At 48.8% G+C, this 19,926-nt stretch overlaps 1 protein-coding gene across 1 annotated transcript; it reads left to right on the top strand.

Annotated features, from left to right (window-relative positions):
- The first annotated feature begins 539 nt into the window (after positions 1-539).
- On the top strand, positions 540-1,139 carry LOC119114158 (major myo-inositol transporter IolT-like). Its single transcript, XM_037238367.1, has one exon. It carries the CDS (start codon positions 540-542, stop codon positions 1,137-1,139), a length of 600 nt encoding a protein of 199 aa, XP_037094262.1.
- Positions 1,140-19,926: the final 18,787 nt, after the last annotated feature.

Genomic DNA, 19,926 nt, shown 5'->3' with positions numbered 1-19,926 from the left:
GGCGCCTGCTGCTGCTCACCATGCCGCTGTACGCGCTCGGCTCGCTGGCGGTTGGCCTCGGCGGCCACTTCGGCTGGACGCTGAGCGGTCGGTTGGTCATGTTCGCGGCGCTCGGCATATCCGAGGGCGGCGTGCGTAGTTATGTGTCCGAGATTGTGCCGCCCACGCGCCGTGCTCTCTTCACAACCCTGTTGAACTTCATGGTGTACCTGGGTCAGGTGCTGGCGCTGGCCGTGGCGCCGCAGCTGCACTGGGAGGTGCTGTTCATCGTGGTAGGACTGGTACCGGCCGCGCTTTGTCTCTTCGGTCTCCTTTTGCTGCCCAACTCGGCCAAGTGGTTGCTTTCGCGCGGCCACTCGGAGGAGGAAGCCGTGCGCTCTATCCGGTTTTTCCGTGGCACGCATGTGGACGCCTCTGCCGAGGTGCTCAGTATCCACGACTCCCTGCAACACGCGCATGTGGACGGCGCCGCGTTGCCCGCGTGGACGTTGCTGCGGCAGCCGGGCACGTGACGCCCGCTGCTACTGGTCTCCATCCAGATGGTATTGTTTGCTTGGTGCGGTGGCTTCACGGTGCTGCTCATCACCGCCTTCGTGCTGGCACCGGTGCGGCTACCGCTAAGCGAGTACCAGCGTGCCATGCTGCCGGCCGCGCTCGCCACGCTCGTCTGCGTCCCCAGCGGCATTATTATCGAGAGATACGGCCGGCTTCCGGTGCTACGTCTGGGCGGCGCACTCTCCGCCATCGGCTGCGCCACGATCGCCGCGTACTTCTTCCTTGCCGCGGAGTCTCAGGAGCGCCTCGGCTGGATTGTACTGACGGGCGCGGCCCTGACGCAGGTGGCCTTTGTTGGTATGATAGCCAACGTCACATTTAACTTCGCCATCGAGCTGCTGCCCAACAAGACGCGCACCTTGGGCGCAAACATCGCCCTTGCTGAAATAAATTTTTGTACATTTGTCCTGATGAAAATGTACCCAGTCATTAAAGGAGCGATCGGTCTGGGTGGAGGCTTCATCATTCACATGTTGGCGAGCTTGTGCCAGGTGTTATTTGCCACATTTTGTCTCAAGGAAACAAAGGGTCTCTCGCTGGAACAGATTCAGCACTTGTTTCGGAGCGCTGACAAGGAATCCTGAGGTGCCACTTGATATCACTAAGTCATCGCCAGGCTCCGCGACATCGAGATCCCGCGTTGATACATCGGAATGAAAAGCTGCATCCTTCTTCGGTAGCTCAGCGACGGCCAAAGCTATTTTGAATCGGTCCGTAATGATGCAGATTTCATCACCACATTGAGATGGGACGCACTGAGTAAGGAATTTCTCCGTAACTGATTTTATCACGCTATCCAGCCTTTCGTCAGTCTGTTGTGACAGTCGGTACGAGCAGGATTATATCCCGGTTTGGGGGCATAAGTCCGCAAAACCGTCCCATCTGTTTCCGTGGCTGGTGTTAAGTGTGATTGTGCATCGTGCTACACACGCAGTGTGGTGCCATGCATATTTAGAAAGCTAACACAAACAGAAGGCACGAACTCGTTTATAACAATGGTGATGGTGAAGGTCAAGTGGGAAAATGCGGGGGAGGCATGGTATTGTGCACACTTTTTGACGTTATTGTCAGGGCTTTGAATATGCTCGATGCAACAGAATCCGGCGAGGTTTTGTCATATATCTGTTATCGTCAAGCCGGGACCGTCGAGTCTGTGACTGTGTGTCAAGGCAGATCCGCTCGCCTACCAACAACGTAACGTGATTTATTGCCGCAAGCTAATCCTGCAAGTGGATGGTAGATACCTGTGCATAGTACTTGCAATGGTGAAACAGACGCCGTGAGAAATTGCCGTGACCAAAACGGCGGTCTCACGCAAAATGTTCTAAGATTTTGGAGATTGTACAGAATATCATGGCAATATACTTATGCTCCCAAGGGATGGAATATTTTGTATTGTTTCAAATGTCTTACCTAATCCTATGGCATTAGCTGTCCCGAGACACGTTGCCTGAAACTGGCAAGACTGTTGTCACAACGCAATTTGCCAGCGCATTTCAAAACGTCCTGCATCGCATCGTGCAGACCGCGGTTGGAGCACAGTGAAAGTCAGGGAGCTAGAATCGCTTTTAAAACTGGGTGTGAGTGAAAATTTCCATCGCAAAAAAACATGCGGGAGTGAAAAAATGAATTGAAAAAAGATGTAACTTATGAGCTCGTGACTGATGCTTCAGCAAACAAAGACATCTATTTCAAGTTGGCATAGACGTAATATCAGGAACCTGACAAAAACATTTCGTTTTTTAACATCTTAGGCCATTAAAGTGAAACATAATACATTAACACGCGCTCGGGTGGGAGGTGGGGGGCGAATTGACCTCCCCCCGAGGGTGTTTCCCGAATGGTTTCTGAACGGCGCGGTGTAGCCGCGCCAAATTTTGCATGGCTGTAGAAAATTGCATAGCGGATCGTTTGACATACAAATTTTAGATGTACCTTGTAAGGTCGCTAACCTATGGCAGGTCAAAGTCAGCCCATGGTTTCAGCGAAGGCAATTTCTAGGGAGTCGTTCAATCTGATACAACAGCTGAGTGTTTGACGAAGACGTACATCTCTGAGATGCTTTCTTAGGCACTACAAATATTATATGATCAAATTGCGTTGACCTAAGGTCAGGTGTGATGGTCAGATCAAGGTCAAAACCACACTGATTTATTACTCTATGGCTTGCTTTATGGATTGTTTCCGGTGCTCATTTCGAATTTGTTGACAGCAGGAATCGCATTGTACATCTTCAGTTGACTTCTTAGAGGTTAGAACAAGCCATTGACCTAAGATGACCCGGGTCGAACGTTTTGTTTTAGGAACATACTGCCTAGTGTAATCTTTGTCGCTTGTTTAAATGCAAAACGCGGATAAGTCTTGTATCATTTTGGTCACCACAACCTTCAGAGGGTCAGATGAGGTCAATGACCTCAAATGGGCTTGTGATCTTGTCCTTAGAGACAGTTGCCTATGTTCCGGGGGCGCTTTGGCGACCATCCTGGAATTTGACCTTGTTTGACCTTATTCAACCTGAAGGTCATGATCTAGGATGCTGAAACTTTAACCTAAGTGAGTTCACGTATAGGTCAAGACACCCTGTAAATTTGGTGTATCTAGCTTTCTTAGTTCCCGAGGTCCCAGAGGGGGGGGGGGGTTCAAATTGACCCCCACTCCCCACCCGAGTGAAGGGTATCTAGTCGGCCAACCGGGCGCGTGTTAAAACATAGTAATTTCATGACAGTGTTATGAGCATAACAAATTATTAACGCCAATAATTTGATGCTGCACTTCCCAATTCCCTTCCACAGCACTTTTAAAACAAAACAAAGCAAAGGAATTCAATAACAAAATAACAACAGAAAATTCAACAAGCATAAAACACCCAAACATAAAAGTCTTGGACTTCTACACATCAGCCCATCACCAAGTCAAACACAAAAGACGTATTTCTGGCTTCTGTTAAGATGGGGTCAGGGAAAACAAACCTTTTGTCACTGTTTCTTACAAAATACCAATGCTTATTTCCATGAAAGTAGCCTACGCCTAACCTGAAGAGGCCTTACATCATCTCATCCCGTATAACCCGTTTTTATCACAGCAGCAGTTGTGAGTTACTGATTCTGATTCCTGCACAGTTCCTATTGCCAATTGCCATGCACTTGACCAACTTAACCTAACTTAGAGTAGCCCATATGATGAGCATCATCTTAACTCACCTGTCTGTTGACAGCAGCACTTGCGATATAAACATGATATTTAAAGCTAGTTTTTGGCTGGTTCCAACTTGCATTTGTATTCAGTTCATTTGTGTATGCTTGTTGACATCAGACAAAGTTGACAAAGTTGATGGTATGACCAAGGAACAATGGGGCCCCGCGGGATGCCGGATTATGCACGATGGTAGCTAAGTATCCGTTGGTGTGCAATGTCTTGGGAGAGAACAGGACACAGCCTGTTCTCTTCCGACTTGGTATACGCTTGGCCCCACGAGCTCTTGACGGCGGGATGTTCGTGAGGGACAGAGGTCCAGCCATCGACGCTTATTGGTAGGGCGACAAGGGACCGGGTCGCCGGACAGGCCGGTCAGGCCGAGTCTCCAGAGCGCGCCGGTCGTGTACACCGTAAGGCGTGAACGCAGGTTACTCCGGGCGCCCGTCATCTGCCAAGTGCTCCATCGTCCCATCGGGCGCGCTGTCTCCTTCCAGGCCTGTGAGGGACGCGCCATGGGGCGGTGCCTTGCAAAGCTCATTCCGGCAGGAGGGAGGCGAGGGCGCAGAAGCGCCGGTGGCGACGTCTCCGTGCTGGACGAGGCGACGCCTGAGGTGCGTGCGCGGGGGCGGGAAGCTGCGAGCGGTGGGCGTGGCCGAAGGAATGGTGGGCCGCCCATCGTGGACGGAACGCGGGCAGCGTCGTCCGAACAGCGAGTCATCACCCTGGAGGTCAGGCGAGGGAACGAGACACAATCTACCATTCCCAATCCCCTCTGAAAAGGAAACTGTTTGTCTATAGGTTTATTATGGTAAGTATGTCTTTATCTGGTAAATTTATTAGTTTACTCTCAACCATCATGAAATGTCTGATGGCCAGCTAAAGATACTTGACGTTGTTGCAATGAGCTCCCGAAGCGAACATTTCTGATGCTTATGCCGCACTTTTATTTAATCTTCCTTGTTTTTGTGGTTTATGGCATTTTAAGTCATGTTGCAATGATTTCTGATAAAGATGGTCCCAGGTGACAATTTAGGCGGCTCCTGATGTCGCCAGTGACAGAAAAGGCGCTTTTTCACCCGAGTCATGCCATGAATTCGCCATGCGGCGATCAACGCCAATAACAATAAAAATTGGAGCGTTCATATCTGGCGTTCTTGTCCAGATATACCGGCTGTCAATTGACTCTGAATCAATTTTGTGCGAGGTAAGATGACGTAATGAAACAATGACGTATTAAGCACCATATGTACTAAACAGGGCAATTGTTTTGCTAGAGCAAATTTTTCTACTCATATGTATACCAATAGTTATAAGTGGACCTATTTCATAATATATCATGCTTGGTTCAATATCTGTAAATGAGGAGAATTCTGTTAAAATTGCATGCGCCGTCTGCTGCCGGTCTTCAACAGCCGTCATTCATTCCTATATTCCTTCATTCATTTATTCGTTGCGGCGGGAAACATGAGGCATAGTGAACATCAAATGCATTATCCGAACACCTTGCTTTTGAAGAATACCACAGAAACAAAACATGTCGTGTGGATAGTAATTTACAACGGGTGCGACAATGGCCATATAAATGCCGTAATTTTTCAGCAAGGCTCACTGCTACGGCAAAACAGCAGTCACATCGACTGAGCGGATGTGTTTTGTGGCCATTAAAGAGCCTGAAAATGGAAATATCATACAACGTAGGACAAAAACATTGCAATAGCACTAACATGTAGCACGGGCGATATTAGGCAGATCTTGTATATGCAGTGATAAAAGTGCGGTTTTCTTGCACTTTTGGAATGCGCAGTAGTGCTCCAACCGTGGCAGAATGTGGAAAGCAATATTCAAAAGCTGGATGGTTGTTCATTTTGTCTTAGTAAGCAGATTATAGGGTTCATTACAGACGAAGGCCTGAAATGAAGTTTACGGATCATTATTTGTACTGCTTTGCTGCGCCGCATCAGCTTCGGCGCGTGCGTAAGTTGCGTGAAACCGACAAGTGCTATGGCAACGCTTACGTCAGGCTCGAATTAATGCATAGTTAAATGGGGTTCCTCCGACTTGTGAAACAACCGCCTCTCAGCACACAAAGGCGTTTAAAGAGGGTGCGGGAGAGGTGGGCACCACCGATTTTCGTGAAAGTTGTAAGCGAGTCAACCAATGATGCTGCACAAAAAACTGACTTACAGACTCATTTTTCATGACCTACCTGCGTCACCACCTGTCAGCACATCACACCTGGTTCGCGTCAGGCATCCCGACCGGCAACCAGAAGTCATGTCGGGCAGGATATCCCATGAATGATATTGAATGAATTTCGAAATCATGCGAACGCATATCGTCCACGCATAGAAGCTCTGTTGCTTAGCAAAGCAAACAGGCAAGCAGCCGTTCTTCATGCTTTCTCGTGTTACTCACGGCCGTATGTATTCTGCACTGCTGAAAAACAAATCAAAAGAGTTCCAAAGGAGTGTTCATTGTTTTTAGTTTAGCTTGGTTTAGAACCAGTTGCTTTCATTGGCATGTTTAACCTGGGTAAATTCACTTGGCTTAAGTATCGATACATGTCTGGTGGCATGCAATGATGCAATCCTTTGCAATGCCAGTGATGTCACATTGTTGCAAACCACATATTGTAGCCTGTGGTGCTTCCAAGCTCTACATTGCTGACATCACCGATTTCACACAATTGTTTTGCAACTGCTGACTTCACAGTCCTATTGCAGTTTTCTGTGAATGCTATGTGTACTTCTGGCCTCTTCTTCCTGTCGGCTTTTTTGCTTTCAATAGAACTGAATCTTTTCCAGCAGCGTCGACCAGCAAGCCCGACAAAAGCACCCTAATATGAGGACAACACTGGTTGGCTATACGAACGGTGCGGCGGTTGTCATGACGACGGCGGTCGCAACGGCAGGGAAAAGGCATAGTGCTCTTAAACAGCGTTGACAGCGTAACTTGGACTAATGCGTCATTACAATGCTGCAGTGGTATTATTATCCAGTTCTATTGGTAGACGTACTCAAGGCTACTAGAGAAGGCTACGCAGACGTGACGTCACCATTGGACTAAAATTTGGCAGAACGGAGAATGGTTTTTGGTTGGTACTACGAAAAGGTTGATGGAAACTAGTTACGTTATTAAAAACGGAGAGTTCGCCATTGAACTGGGTGGCAACCCTGTTGTACATATTTATTCCAATTTTATGTAAAAAGTATTGTAATCTTGCATTTCAAACTTTCTTAAGACGAATCAATACTAGGATTTGATTTAAAAAATGGATCCCGCTAAACCACGTTTTCTAGTTCCAGCACCCGCGCCATATTTGTCGATACCAACGCGCGTAACTATCTATGTGGACTGCGTTTTTGTAAAAGAAACATTTATACGTACATAAATAAATATTATATGCAATGTTACATTACATTGGTTGATGAGCAATAATTGCGCATATATCTTCGCACTGCAGAACCTATATGGAGTGAAATGTGAAAATAAGATAATGTGAGGAGGCAGGTGCCAATAATCCTGAGGCTTCATTAAAGTACGTTTTCGAAATATGTCCCAAAAGGTGGGACACTCCCATCAAGCCCAGAGGCCCGCAAGCTACAGTTAAAACGAGGTCAAAAGTGATATGTTTGGTGCCACTTTTTTCCGCGCTTTTCCGGCCTTTAAGAATAGATGTGGCATTTCTAGCTGCCAACAGCTGACTGCAGAATCTGCGCCGAATTCTGCAGCCGGCCGGCACGGTTTGCACGGGCCTTTTGTCAAACCGGACCGAAGTGAGCATGTCAGTTGTGAGTGGTTTCCAAATTGGGCGAGATTTGTGCCTGTCGCTCCACACCATATGTACGCATCTCAAGCGCCGTTTGAGAGCCGCATGCGGACTTGCACTCGACCTCCGTGTACGACCTGACACAAACATTTCAATTGCTACGATCCCTGTTATGCATGACTTTCCCTGACGTTTTCAGATGTTTTTACTTCACATACGCGTGCGACTGAACGTCTGCTGCCCCGTAAGGCCTGGCTATTGCGCATTTTGCGAGGTTTGGAGAGAGCCAAGCCATCCTGCAATGAATCGCACAGCCCGTTATGCATGTTTAGGCCTTGTTTTTTTTTGTGCAGCGACCCGCAACGTTATGCCGTGGTAATATTTCATGCTACGTAGAACTTTCGCTGTGCTCCGACTGCCGTCTGTACTATGTGATACAAGACGTTTTGAAATGCGCTGGCAAGTTACGTTGCATTGATTAGGTGAGATATTTGAGACAACAGAAAATATGTTATCACATCGGAGCATATGTGTATTTGCATGAGATTTTGCAGCATTTAAAAAATCCTACAACATGTCGCGGAGAGCGCCCTTTTGGGAACGGCAATTCTTAATAGCGTTGTTTTCCTGCTACATCATGGCGAGTACTACCCACAGGTATCTACCATCCACTTGCAGGATTAGCTTCCAGCGGTGAATCACGTTACGTTGTTGGTAGGCGAGCGGATCTTCCTTGACAGACAGTCCCAGACTCAACGGTCCCGGCTTGACGATAGCGGATATATGACAAAACCTCGCCGGATTTTGTTGCAGCGAGGATATTCCCAGTCCAAACAACAGCGTTCAAAAGCATGCACGATGCCATGTCTCCCACGCAGTTTCCCATCCCACCTTCCCCATAACCTTGTCATAAGCGAGTTTGTGCCTGCTGTATGTGTTGTTCCTCTAGAAATATGTGGCATCACACCGCCTGCTAAGCAGGCTTAATGATCACGCTCAACACCAACCACAGGAACAGATGTGACAGTTTTGCAGACTTACGCCCCAAACCGGGTTATAAACCAGTTTCTACCGACTATCACAGGAAACTGACGAAAGAAGATGGCTTAGGACAGGCATAGTAATTCGCGACGGCGTGAATGGTTGCCTATCGCATTTGTGCACATGAGTTTAGGACTCAGGCTGGGAATTGCTCTCATGCGTATAGCTGTCAGTCGTGAAGGATGCTCAAAGTCTGGCGAGAACATTGCATACCACAGGCGCATACGCTATGATTTCGGGTTTCTGAGAGACATGACGTCTCTCACTCTTCTCATACACGTTCTATTATCGCAGAAATATGAACGTTAGCTTCCGTTACGGGGAAATTCTTTCCCTGTACATCCAACCGCCACCTGGCTATATGGTAATCATACTTGCGTCATTGCGGGCAGATTCAAAATAATTTTGACCATTGATGAGCTGCCGGAGAAGAATGCGACTTTTCATTCCGATGTATGAACGCAAAACCTCGATGTCGCGGAGCCTGGTGGTGACTTAGTGACATTAAGTGGCACCTCGGATACCTTGTCAGCTCCCTGAAACAAGTGCTGAATCTGTTCCAGCGAGAGACCCTTTGTTTCCTTGAGACAAAATGTGGCAAATAACACCTGGCACAAGCTGACCAACATGTGAATGATGAAGCCTCCACCAAGACCGACCCCTTGTTCAATGAATGGGTACATTTTCATCAGGACGAATGCACACATACTGAGCACCGCAAGCACGATGTTTGCGCCCCAGGTGCGCGTCTTGTTGGGCAGCAGCTCAGTGGCGTAGATGGATGCGACGTTGCCCAGCATGCCAACAAAGGCCACCTGCGTCAGGGCCGGCGCCCGCCAGCACAATCCAGCCGAGGCGCTCCTGGGACTCGGCGGCGGAGGAAGAAGTACGGCGGCGATCGTGGCACAGCCGATGGCGGAGAGCGCGCCGCCCAGACGCAGCACCGGCAGCCGGCCGTATCGCTCAATAATAATGCCGCCGGGGACGGAGACGAGCGCGGCGAGCGCGGCCGGCAGCGTGGCTCGCTGGTACTCGCTTAGCGGTAGATGCATCGGTGCCAGCACGAAGGCGGGTGATGAGCACCAGTGTGCAGCCGCCGCACCAAGCATACAACACCATCTGGACGGATGCCAGTAGCAGCGGCCGCCACGTGCCCTGTTGACACAGCAGCGTCCACACAGGCAGTGCGGCACCGTCCACATGCGCGTGCTGCAGCGAGTCGTGGATGCTTCGTATCTCAGAGGAAACGTCTTCCTGCACACCACGGAAAAACTGGGACAGAACGCACGGCTTCTCCTCCGAGTGGCCTCGCGAGAGCCAACCCACTGGCCGAGTTGGGCAGGAAAACGAGACCAAGAGACAAAGTGCGGCAGCACCACGCCTACCACGATGAACAGCACCTGCCAGTGCAGCAACGGCGCCACGGCCAGCGCCAGCACCTGGCCCCAGGTACACCATGAAGTCAACAGGGCTGCGAAGAGAGCACGGCGCGTGGGTGGTACAATCTCGGACACATAACTACGCACGCCGCCCTGGGACATGGCGATCGCCGCAAACACTGACCACCCGGCCGCTCAAGTCCAGCCGAAGTGGCCGCCGAGGCCGACCGCCAGCGAGCCGAGCGCGTACAGCGGGCAATGGTGAGCAGCAGCAGTGCGCCGTGCGCCCAACACAGGCGCCACCGGTGTGCCCAGCAAGGCCGCCCAAGCACTGGCGCCCACGAGGACGACGGTGGCGGCGATCGACCAGTTGAGCTGGTCGGCGCTGAGGGAAGCTGTCGGGCTCGTCCGGCACTTGGATGAGGGTGATGCTATTCATGCCGAAGTTCAGGCCCATGGCCAGCAGCAGCTGACCGACCACCACCAAGGCCAACACCTGCAAAGAAGAATAGCTGATATGGTGGCGGGTCTTCAATGGGCGTGGCCTGTTTGTTGATATTTGAAACTTTTTAAATACTGCAGTCTTGTTTTATGCAAGTTGTATTTTATTTTCAATTGTGCCTGTACTATAAACGTGATTACGATCATCCACGATGTGTTATTTACTTCTTGTTCGAGTGTGAACTTAATGGCGCCTGACCAATAATGAACAATTCACAGGAATGAAGGAGACAATTTGAAGCACGGAACTCTTTTGTATCGCCCCTTTTGTCCTCTTAACCCTCGTTGAGCCGTTTCCTTGGTTCATGGCGGTGCTCAATAATAATAAATCTAAGCTTTTCGAGTGCCTATCTCACCAGGCTACCTGACAAGGCCATCCTAATGCTGTCATACAGAGCTTTGGGACATACCTGACGCAGCTAATGCAGAAGTGTTTGATGGCGAAATTTTGCCCTCTGGAGATGTTTATCACGCACATCTCTGCTTGTTTCGCATTTTAATCTCGTACGTTGGTCGGCATGATTTATATTTATATTTGGGGGTGAGTGGGATGACTCTGTCTGCCAGCAGACCACGCAAAATGTATTGACTTTCTGTCTTGGGGAGCCGGAAGAAGCCAGTAAGCCTCCTGTGAACTAAGTAATTGCTTACCTTACCTGCTTTCAACACATGATTGGTAACCAGAATTAGCCATTTTCTGTTTCAATTATTTGAGTTTTTCATAAGACAAATTATGATTCCACAAGGCATGCAATGGTCTTATTTTGCTCCATATTCCTGATTATGTTGACACAAATTTCTTGAAGTGGTCCCTCATACCTGCTTCAACTAATGTTTTCTATAGTTGTCGTGGTTTGCTGACTGGTAAATGAATGTACTGTATATATGCACTATGTTTTTAACACAGGGATACTCTAAGCTGCATAACAATTATAATATGAGTTAAATAATAGTATTTAACAAAAATTCAGGCCGTCCTATTTAAAACGTGAAGCCTACACCCCAAACTTTGTCATTAAATATGAATAAACAAGCCTAAGTAGATTTATTTGCTGCAGCTGAAAAGCCAAGCAGCAATACTGGCATGGCCATCTAAAGGCTATGTTACTTTTGGAGAAGAGAGATTGTTTTGTGGAGCATACCCATTATTGTCCTTGACATAAGTTAACCATGGCAATCAAAATAAATTGTTCAAAGTGATTTCCAGTGTTTGATTTGTGCGTTGTCAACTTTGTCTGGACGTCAACAAGCATACACAAATGAAATGAATAAAAATGCAAGTTGAAACCAGCCAAAAATTGGCTACATTGTGTTTTTTTCACAAGTGCTGCTGTGAACAGGTAGGTGAGTTGAGGTGATGTACAACATAAGCGCTACTTAAAGTTAGGTTAAGTTGGTGAAGTGCATGGCAAGTGGCAATAGGAATTGTGCAAGAATCGGTAACTCACAACTGCTGTTATGGTACAAGCAGGTTAGACATGACGAGATGAAGTAAGGCCTCTTTACGTTAGGGCATAGTTGCGCTACTTTCATGGAATAAGAATTGGTATTTTGCAAGAAACGGTGATAAAATGTTTGTTTTCCCTGACCCCATCTTGACAAAAGCCAGAGGTATGCTTATTGTGTTTAACTTGGTGATGGGCTGATGTGTAGGAGTCCAAGGTTTTTTGTTTGAGTCTTTATGCTTATTGAACTCTCCGTTACTTTGCTATTGAATTCCTTTGCTTTGTTTTGTGTTAAACTGCTGTGGGAGAGAAGTGCAAAGTGCAGCATCAAATTATTGGTGTTAATAATTATATATGCTCATTACACTGTCATGAAATCACTATGCTTTCACGTATTCTGTTTCACTTAAACGGCTTAAGATGTTAAAAAACAAAAAACAAATTGTCAGGTTTATGATATTACGCCCATGCCAACGTGAAACAGGTGTCTTTGTTTGCTGAAGCATCAGTCACGAGCTCAGAAGTTACATCTTTTGTGAATTGATTTTTTACTCCTGCACGGTCTTTTTGCGATGAAATTTTTCACTCCCACCCTAGTTCAAAAGCACTTCTAGCTCCCTGCTATAAACGTGATTACGATCATCCACGATGTGTTATTTACTTCTTGTTCGAGTATGAACTTAACAGCGCGTTAGAATGCATTCACGTGTTCTGTTAGTTTTCGATTTGTACACTTACTCAGTTGCTCAATTGTCTTTGATCACCATGTTCTTGTACGAGTTGATCAAAACCGCTCTGTTCTGTACAAGAACCTGTTCTTGTACTGCGCAACTGATGCATCGAAAAAAGTATTTTTCATATTCAAATGGCGCTTTTCACTTCCGTTAAAAAATACTGCAGAAATGTACCGCCCGTAAAGCTGTTTTATTTCATCGTATCTGACAGCACGCAATAACCTGTATGTGTAATCTGTCCACGTTCTGATCAATATTCCACGAAAGGATGCAGCATGCATTGCGGCGCATCACAATGAAACTGCTAAACTTCGTCCCAAACAACAAAAGTGTGGATTTCTGAAATGCCTAGAAACATAAAAGCTTCGTCCTCGGGCAGTGTTTTTAAACGTCATCGGAAAATTCACCCTGGTGCTGTGCCGCTAAGTGAGGTCTGGTAGCTGCAACAATTTGGTCAAAAACTCGTCCATTGGCAGAACAAGTTCAGTTTAAGTACAGCGTACTGTGCTCACCCACCACCTAAATATAATTTCATTGACCGATTCCAAATTGTCCCTTGCTTGCGCATTGATAGCTTTAATAAAAAATGCTCGCACACCATCCTGAGCGCGGACAATTTTCACACTCCCCAATCATGAAGGATTCCTTTTCAACGTCCCTCACAGCAGGACTCAGAAGGTCCTGTTAAGTGACATCTCGCTAGCCAAGAGATCCAATGATGAGATTCGCATTCTGGTGATACCAGCTCCGCCAACTCTGCACACTCGCACTTTTGACTTGCTGAAGTCTATAATTCCGATTTCGATATGTCACTAGCGACTCTTTAGCTGCTGATTACGTCCTCTTTGACCCAATCTAATCAAAATCCGAACGAGGAGGGCGTGGAGACAGAACTATCATGAGTTTTAATCATGCGTCCAATCGCCCTCTAGTTACCTGTTTAAGAGTCCCCTTCATTACGGAGCTGAACTGGCGACCGTCTTCGTTTCGACACGCCGTCGCTATGCCCGCTAACTGACATCCTTCAGACACCCACTAATCTGCAGTTTGTCCCAGTGAGATGTCAGACACGGTACCAACAACCGGTTACCAACTGGCAAAATTTATCCCAAGATTTAAAGCGGAGGCTGTACGTCAGGCAGCAGCGCTCGAAGCTCCTGAGGGTGGCGCCGGCTGCAGACGCTTCGATGGCAAATTTCAGGCCGCCTCTCCGCCAATCACAAGCCACCAACCGCACGCGTTCTCCGCCAATCAACAGCCAGAATTAGTACAGGGCTCGGTGCAACTCGCATACGCCAATAACTAGCGGCCTTCCCAAGCTCTCCGCAAACCACATGCCGAAATTTGAACCCCCGGTGAACCGGCGCCTCCAATCCGCAGTGGGCATCGCTGGCATAGTTTTTCTCTGGATAGTTATCTCGACACACGGCGCAAGGGTGCGTTGCACCGCGCGATGTTGCTGGGTTCGTAGCGGGTGGGTGGCGGGTTTGATTCCGGGGCGGCGGTCGATTTTAGTTTGGGCCAACTTTGCACGCTTGCGTCAGCGTTTCTGGAGCAGTTCATAGGCATGTAAGTAAAGTTATAACCATGCTACGCAAAGTTCAGCCGTTATCAATTTCCTTGTACGGTCAGGTGCCGGTCATGATGAAAACCCACGCGGGCATTCGGCCTTCCCGTCAATATTGCCGGCTCTGGACATACGCTCCTTGTATTTACACGGGGCCGAAGCTTAGGCGGTATCTACGAGTTGTCCGGATGTGATGTGAACCACGTCGCCTAGAAGAGCCTACCTCGAAACAAAAATAATCGGATTTCAACCACTTTGTTTTGGGTGGCTTGGTGTTCTTCGTTTTAGTTGTATGTGTCGCAAGGTGCAACTGAAACAGAAAACGCAATTCTACCGGATAGTGCATGTCACATTTCTGCACCAATACAAGTTGGTCAGCGGCATTGCAATTTCCGCTTGGCCCTTTAATTGTTGGCACGTGGCCACTGTTCCCCCCCCCTCCCCCGCCCTACCTCCACCACTGATTGAGTCAGGGGCCGATCCAGAGAGGGCGGTCACGGGGTTCATGGCCCCCCTTGGGCCCCAAGTGGCCCATATGCTCCGAAGGGGCCCATAGGTGACCGAACAGATGTAGTTTTTTAAACACAAAACAACAACATTTCTTTGGATCTCCAGGCCACCGAGAACAGTTGCAAACGAAACTGAATGGCCTACGAGAAAAGGTAAAAATATTTAATGATGGAAAAAGTTGTTAATTGGAAATGGAAGCCCTATCACGCTGTCCAGGGTCCTGTCTTGTTTCCGGGGACCTATATGGCCATTTGCAAGGTCATTTCGATCGTTAAGGAGCCTTCCACGTTAGCCCTGACTGCTTTGCGTTTGCTCGGAGGGCCTTGCACTGTTTCTGTGCTCTTCCTGCCAGCGTGCCGGGGCGCTCTTGTCAATCAGAGGCCTTCCACGGATTCTTTCCAGTCGCCAGAAATGCTCTGTGGGCTATGACAGGGGACCCCCATGTTAACTTGCCCGGGTATTCTAGGTGGCTCGGGGGCCCTATACGTTGGTTTCGGTTCACCTACCGACACACTTGCGGTATGCTCATGGGCCCCTGCATTGGTCTAGGGCGCTTCCAATTTTATGCCACTTGCTTAGGTCCCTACGCTCTTGTCGGGGGCTCATCTGTTGACCTGCTCATGCACAATCTGTCGGTCGGGGCCCTTGAAACTGGGTACAGGGCGCTTTCCATTGGAATGGAGGGCCCTGCACACTTGTCGGCGCCTCATATGTTAACCTGCTCCGGTACACTGGATTGCTTATGGGCCCGGCACATCGGGTATTTTAATGTAGGGACCCACGCTCTTGTTAAGGCCATCTGATAGCCTGCTCGGATACACTCGATCTTTTGGGGGCCCTCCACATTGGGTCTTGGGGAAGCCCTATTTGAGTGGAGGCCCTACGCACTTGCCTGGGGTCCCCTCTGTTAACCTCTTCGGCCAAAGTGGACTGTGCGGGGACCCTGCACATTGAGTCTTGGCGTTTGAATTTAGGGCCCTTGCGCTCCTATCGGGGCCATCTGATAGCCTGCTCGGGTACACTACATCTTTCGGGGGCCCTCCGCACTGGGTTTTGGGCACTTCTTACCTCAGTGGAGGGGCCTACGCTCTATGCTCTTGTTGCGGCCCCGTCTGATTAGCTGCTCGGGCACATTCGATTGTTAGGGGACCTCTGCGTCTGGTCTTGATTGCGTTCGATTTGAATGGAGGGCCCTGCGCTCTTGACGGGGGCCCTATCTGCTAGCATGTTCTGGCGCATTCGATCGTTCGGAGTCCCATGTCGTTGGTATTTCATATTTGAACGAAAGGCCCCACACACCTGTCGGAGCCCCATCTCTTAACCTGCTTAGGCACTTTGCATTGCTTGGGGGGCCTGCATATTGGGTAGTTTAATGTAGGGCCCTATGCTCTTATCGGGGACCATCTGATAGCTTGCTCAGGTACATTCGATCTTCTTGGGAGACCTCCACACTAGGTTTTGGATACGTTTTATTTGAATGAGGGCCCTACGCTCTTGTCGGGGGCCCATCCAATAGCCTGCTCAGGCACATTCGATCATTGGGGGTACACTACACCAGGTCATCCTTTTTTGAACGGTAGGCCTACGCACTTGTCGGGGGCCCCTCTGTTCGCCTCACTGTTCGGCCACACTGCATTGGTCGGGGACCCTGCACATTGGGTTTCGTTGTTTGAATTTAGGGACCTGCGCTCTTATCGGAGTCCATCAGATAGTTTGCTCGAGACACTCCATCTTTCGGGGGCCCTTTGCACTGGGCTTTCGGCACTACTTATTTGAATGTAGGGCCTTGCGTTCTTGTCGTGGCCCCCTCTGATAAGCCGCTCCGGCGCATTCGAATGTTGGGCGACCTCTACGTCGGGTCTTGTGTACTTGCTTTTTGAATGGAGGTCTTCACGGGGGCCCATCTGTTAACATTCTCGGGCACCCTCGATCATTCGGAGCCCTCTTCATCGTGCCGTGGGTATTTCACAGTTGAATGGATGGCCCTACGCTCTTGTCGGCGGCCCCATCTTTTCACCTCCTTTGAATTGAGGGCGCTGCTCTCCTGCCGGGGGCCGTGTGGTAACCTGCTAGGGTACACGCCATATTTCGGTGACCCTCTGCACAGGGTTTGGATACTTCTTATTTGAATGGAGTGCCTTACGCTCCTGTCAGGTCTCTTCTGATAAGCTGCTGGGGTGCATTTCATCGTTCGGGAGCCATCTGCATTGGGTCCTGAGTGCTTCCTATTTGAATGGAGGGTCCTACACTCTTGTTAGAAGCCCTGTCTGTTAAGACGCTCGGACACACGTCATCCTTCGGGGGCCCTCTTCATTGGGTATTGAGGACTTTCTCTTTGAATGGAGGTCTCTGAGCTCTTCACGGGGACCCGATGTAATAAGCTGCTCGGGAACAGGTTCGCGCTCCCGTCGGGGGCCCCTCCCATCTGTTACCTGCTCGGGCACACTCGATCGTTCCGAGGCTCTCCATGCTGTGTTTTGGTTGCTTCTTAGTTGAATGGATGGTTCTATGTTTTTGACGGGCCTGCTGCTTTTCCCTATTCAGCTGCTGGAGCCGGTGGTGGATATAGACGGGGAGCGGAAGCTACAAGCTACGGTATCATACCCCCCCCCCCCCCCGCCATGAACCATGCCGAGGGACCTATAAGCTGCCAAGGGGCCCACAGCTGGCCGACCGGACGCAGTTTTCTGACGAAACGTTACATGCAACTCAATTGGGCGTCTTTCGGCCTACAGACAACCAAGAACGGTTACTGCCAAAAGTAAAGACTTCATGAGCAGATGAAGTTAATTCTTTGCTGATTGAGAGGTCGTTGCTTGGGGAAATTTTGGGGTTGATTACGGTGTCCAGAGACACATAGCGCTGTTTCTTGGACCCTATATGTCCACTTGCCGGGTCAGTCTGATCGCAAGGGAGCTTTCTACGTTGCCCCTGATATCTTTACACTTTCTCGTGGGGCCCAATGCCGCTGTTGGGACGCTATCTGCTTCTATGCCTGATCACTCTTGATCGATCAGGTTTTCCTCCACGGATTTCTCCCGTTTTCCCGAAAGGCTGTGTACACTTTTCCGGGGCGTCATACGCCAGAGTACACTCAGTTGCTCAGCGGCCCATCACATTAGTATCGAGTTCTTTCCACTTATTTGAGGGGCCTGAGCTCTAAAAGGGGTGAAGGGTTCGTATCTCCCTGCAATTCAGCCGGGCGTGTTTTGTCCAAAAATGATCGCCGCAAATGGTATTATCTGTTTTCAAACTGGCATCTCCCAGATGCTCTTTATATCTCAAACCAATAAGGTGCGGGGTCTCCCAGACATCGGCGATATCACTCCTATGTTGTTGTTTTTTCACAAAGATTAGACTTGACACGCGCACGGGTGGGGATAAATTGACCCCGCCCCCTGCAATTTTTCTGGAATGATTTCGGAATGACGCGACGTAGCCGCGCCAAATTTTGCATAGCAGTAGACAACTAAATAGTGGATCGTCTGGCGTCAAACATTTAGATGCACTATGCAAGGCCACGGACCTGTGGCAGGTAAGAGTTAGGTCATGGTTTCATTGAAGGCATTTTTTAGGGATTCATTCAGTCTGATCCAACAACGGAGTGTCAAGCGAAGCCATGCATCTCTGAAATACTTTCTTAGGATACACAACAATTGAATAAGCAAATTAAAATGAACTAGGGTCAGGTGTGGAGGTCAGACCAAGGTCAGGATTGACCGTTTTTATTACTCTAGGGCTTGCTGTATGGGGTAGTTTCTGGTGCTCATTTCAAATTTATTGATAACAGAAACCACATTTTACATCTTCCACGGACTTCTTAGAGGTCGGAATAAACCCCTGTCTAAAATGACCCAGGTCAACACGTTGTTTTTAGCAGCACACTGCCTAGCGTTTTCTTTGTCCCTTATCCAACTGCAAAACTCAAAGCAGTCTTGTATGATTTTAGTCGCCATGACTTCCACAAGGTCAAACAAGGCCACTGATCTCAAATGAGCATGTGACCTTTTGCTTAAGTAGCATTTGCACTTGCATAAGTAGCATTGATTGCCTCTCGGGCACTTACACTTCGAGATAGGATATTTCACCTTCGACTTCTTCAGCTTATTGTTCGTCCAAGTTATGCGTACACGCAGTTTCGATTTCCTAACGACATGTTTGATTTTCAAAAGCAAGTGCTCATCTATGTAAGGTAGTGTTAAGAATCCGTCGGTTGACGGGGCGTGTTCCCGCTTCCTACCAGACATCCCCCCACGTGCTCTAGATGTTTTGACCTCTTCCAACATTCAATCTCAAGGTCGTGGAGAATATTCATTGCCCAACAGCTAAGTCCCTATTTGTATGCTCCTTCCGTCTTTTTGACTGCTTGATGAGTTGCTTAGAGCCGTATTTGCCGCCTCCGTGGTCTTGGGGAAAGATGCTGGACTCGTAATCCAGCGGCACTGGGTACGAGTCGCAAGAGTGGGCGTAGTGTTTGACCCGACTAAAATGGAAAGGCCAGCTGGCAACTGGCCAACGAGGTTCAACCCAGACCCGAGGCGGTCGTGTCACAGCATTGTGCAGCACGTAAAACCCTCTGCATTCCTGTCTGGCGAAAGGACGGAGGCAAAGTTAGCTGTTGGACTGGACGGCACGCTTGGGTGGTAGGTTCGGGGTACACGCAACGCTGTGGTTATCAGGTACTCTGAGCCCGAAATCACCCATACAACCATTCGGAAAATTATAAAATAAAAAAAATATGGAGCGTATTTCGAATTATATTGTGTTTCGTGGAAGTCGGATGCGCAGATTCGCAGTGCAGAATCATACTAGGGTTGGTGGGCTTGATCACAGCTCTGTTTCTAACGTTGCACGGTTGTTCTTTTCTACCGGCGCTAGTGTATCGAAATGCGGACCCCCTTTCTGTTTCGTGCATTGTAAGGGCTGAATTGGGTACATAAAGTGGGTTAACACTAGCTGACATAGATGAACACTTGCTCTGGAAAATTCAACATATCCTTACAAAATTAAAACCGCGCTTACGCTTAGCTTAGAAGAACGATAAGGAGCTAAATAATTCTCTAGTTAAATATCTTATCTCGAAGCCTAGGTGCTCGGGGTGCGATAGGTGTCATATACGCATGTCATGTCATTGGGGCTCTACGACGCACCCAGCTGCTGAGGCTTCCGGCGTCGCCTGCCTCTCACCCTGGCAGGAAGTACAGGCACCGCGGGGAATCGAACCCTGTAC

The sequence above is a fragment of the Pollicipes pollicipes genome, unplaced genomic scaffold (genome assembly GCF_011947565.3).
Source record: "Pollicipes pollicipes isolate AB1234 unplaced genomic scaffold, Ppol_2.1 Scaffold_7262;HRSCAF=8765_pilon_pilon_pilon, whole genome shotgun sequence".
In the NCBI taxonomy this organism is placed as follows: Eukaryota; Metazoa; Arthropoda; class Thecostraca; order Pollicipedomorpha; family Pollicipedidae; genus Pollicipes; species Pollicipes pollicipes.
The sequence above is the reverse complement of the archived record's forward strand: the minus strand, read 5'-3'. Positions and strand labels throughout refer to the sequence as shown.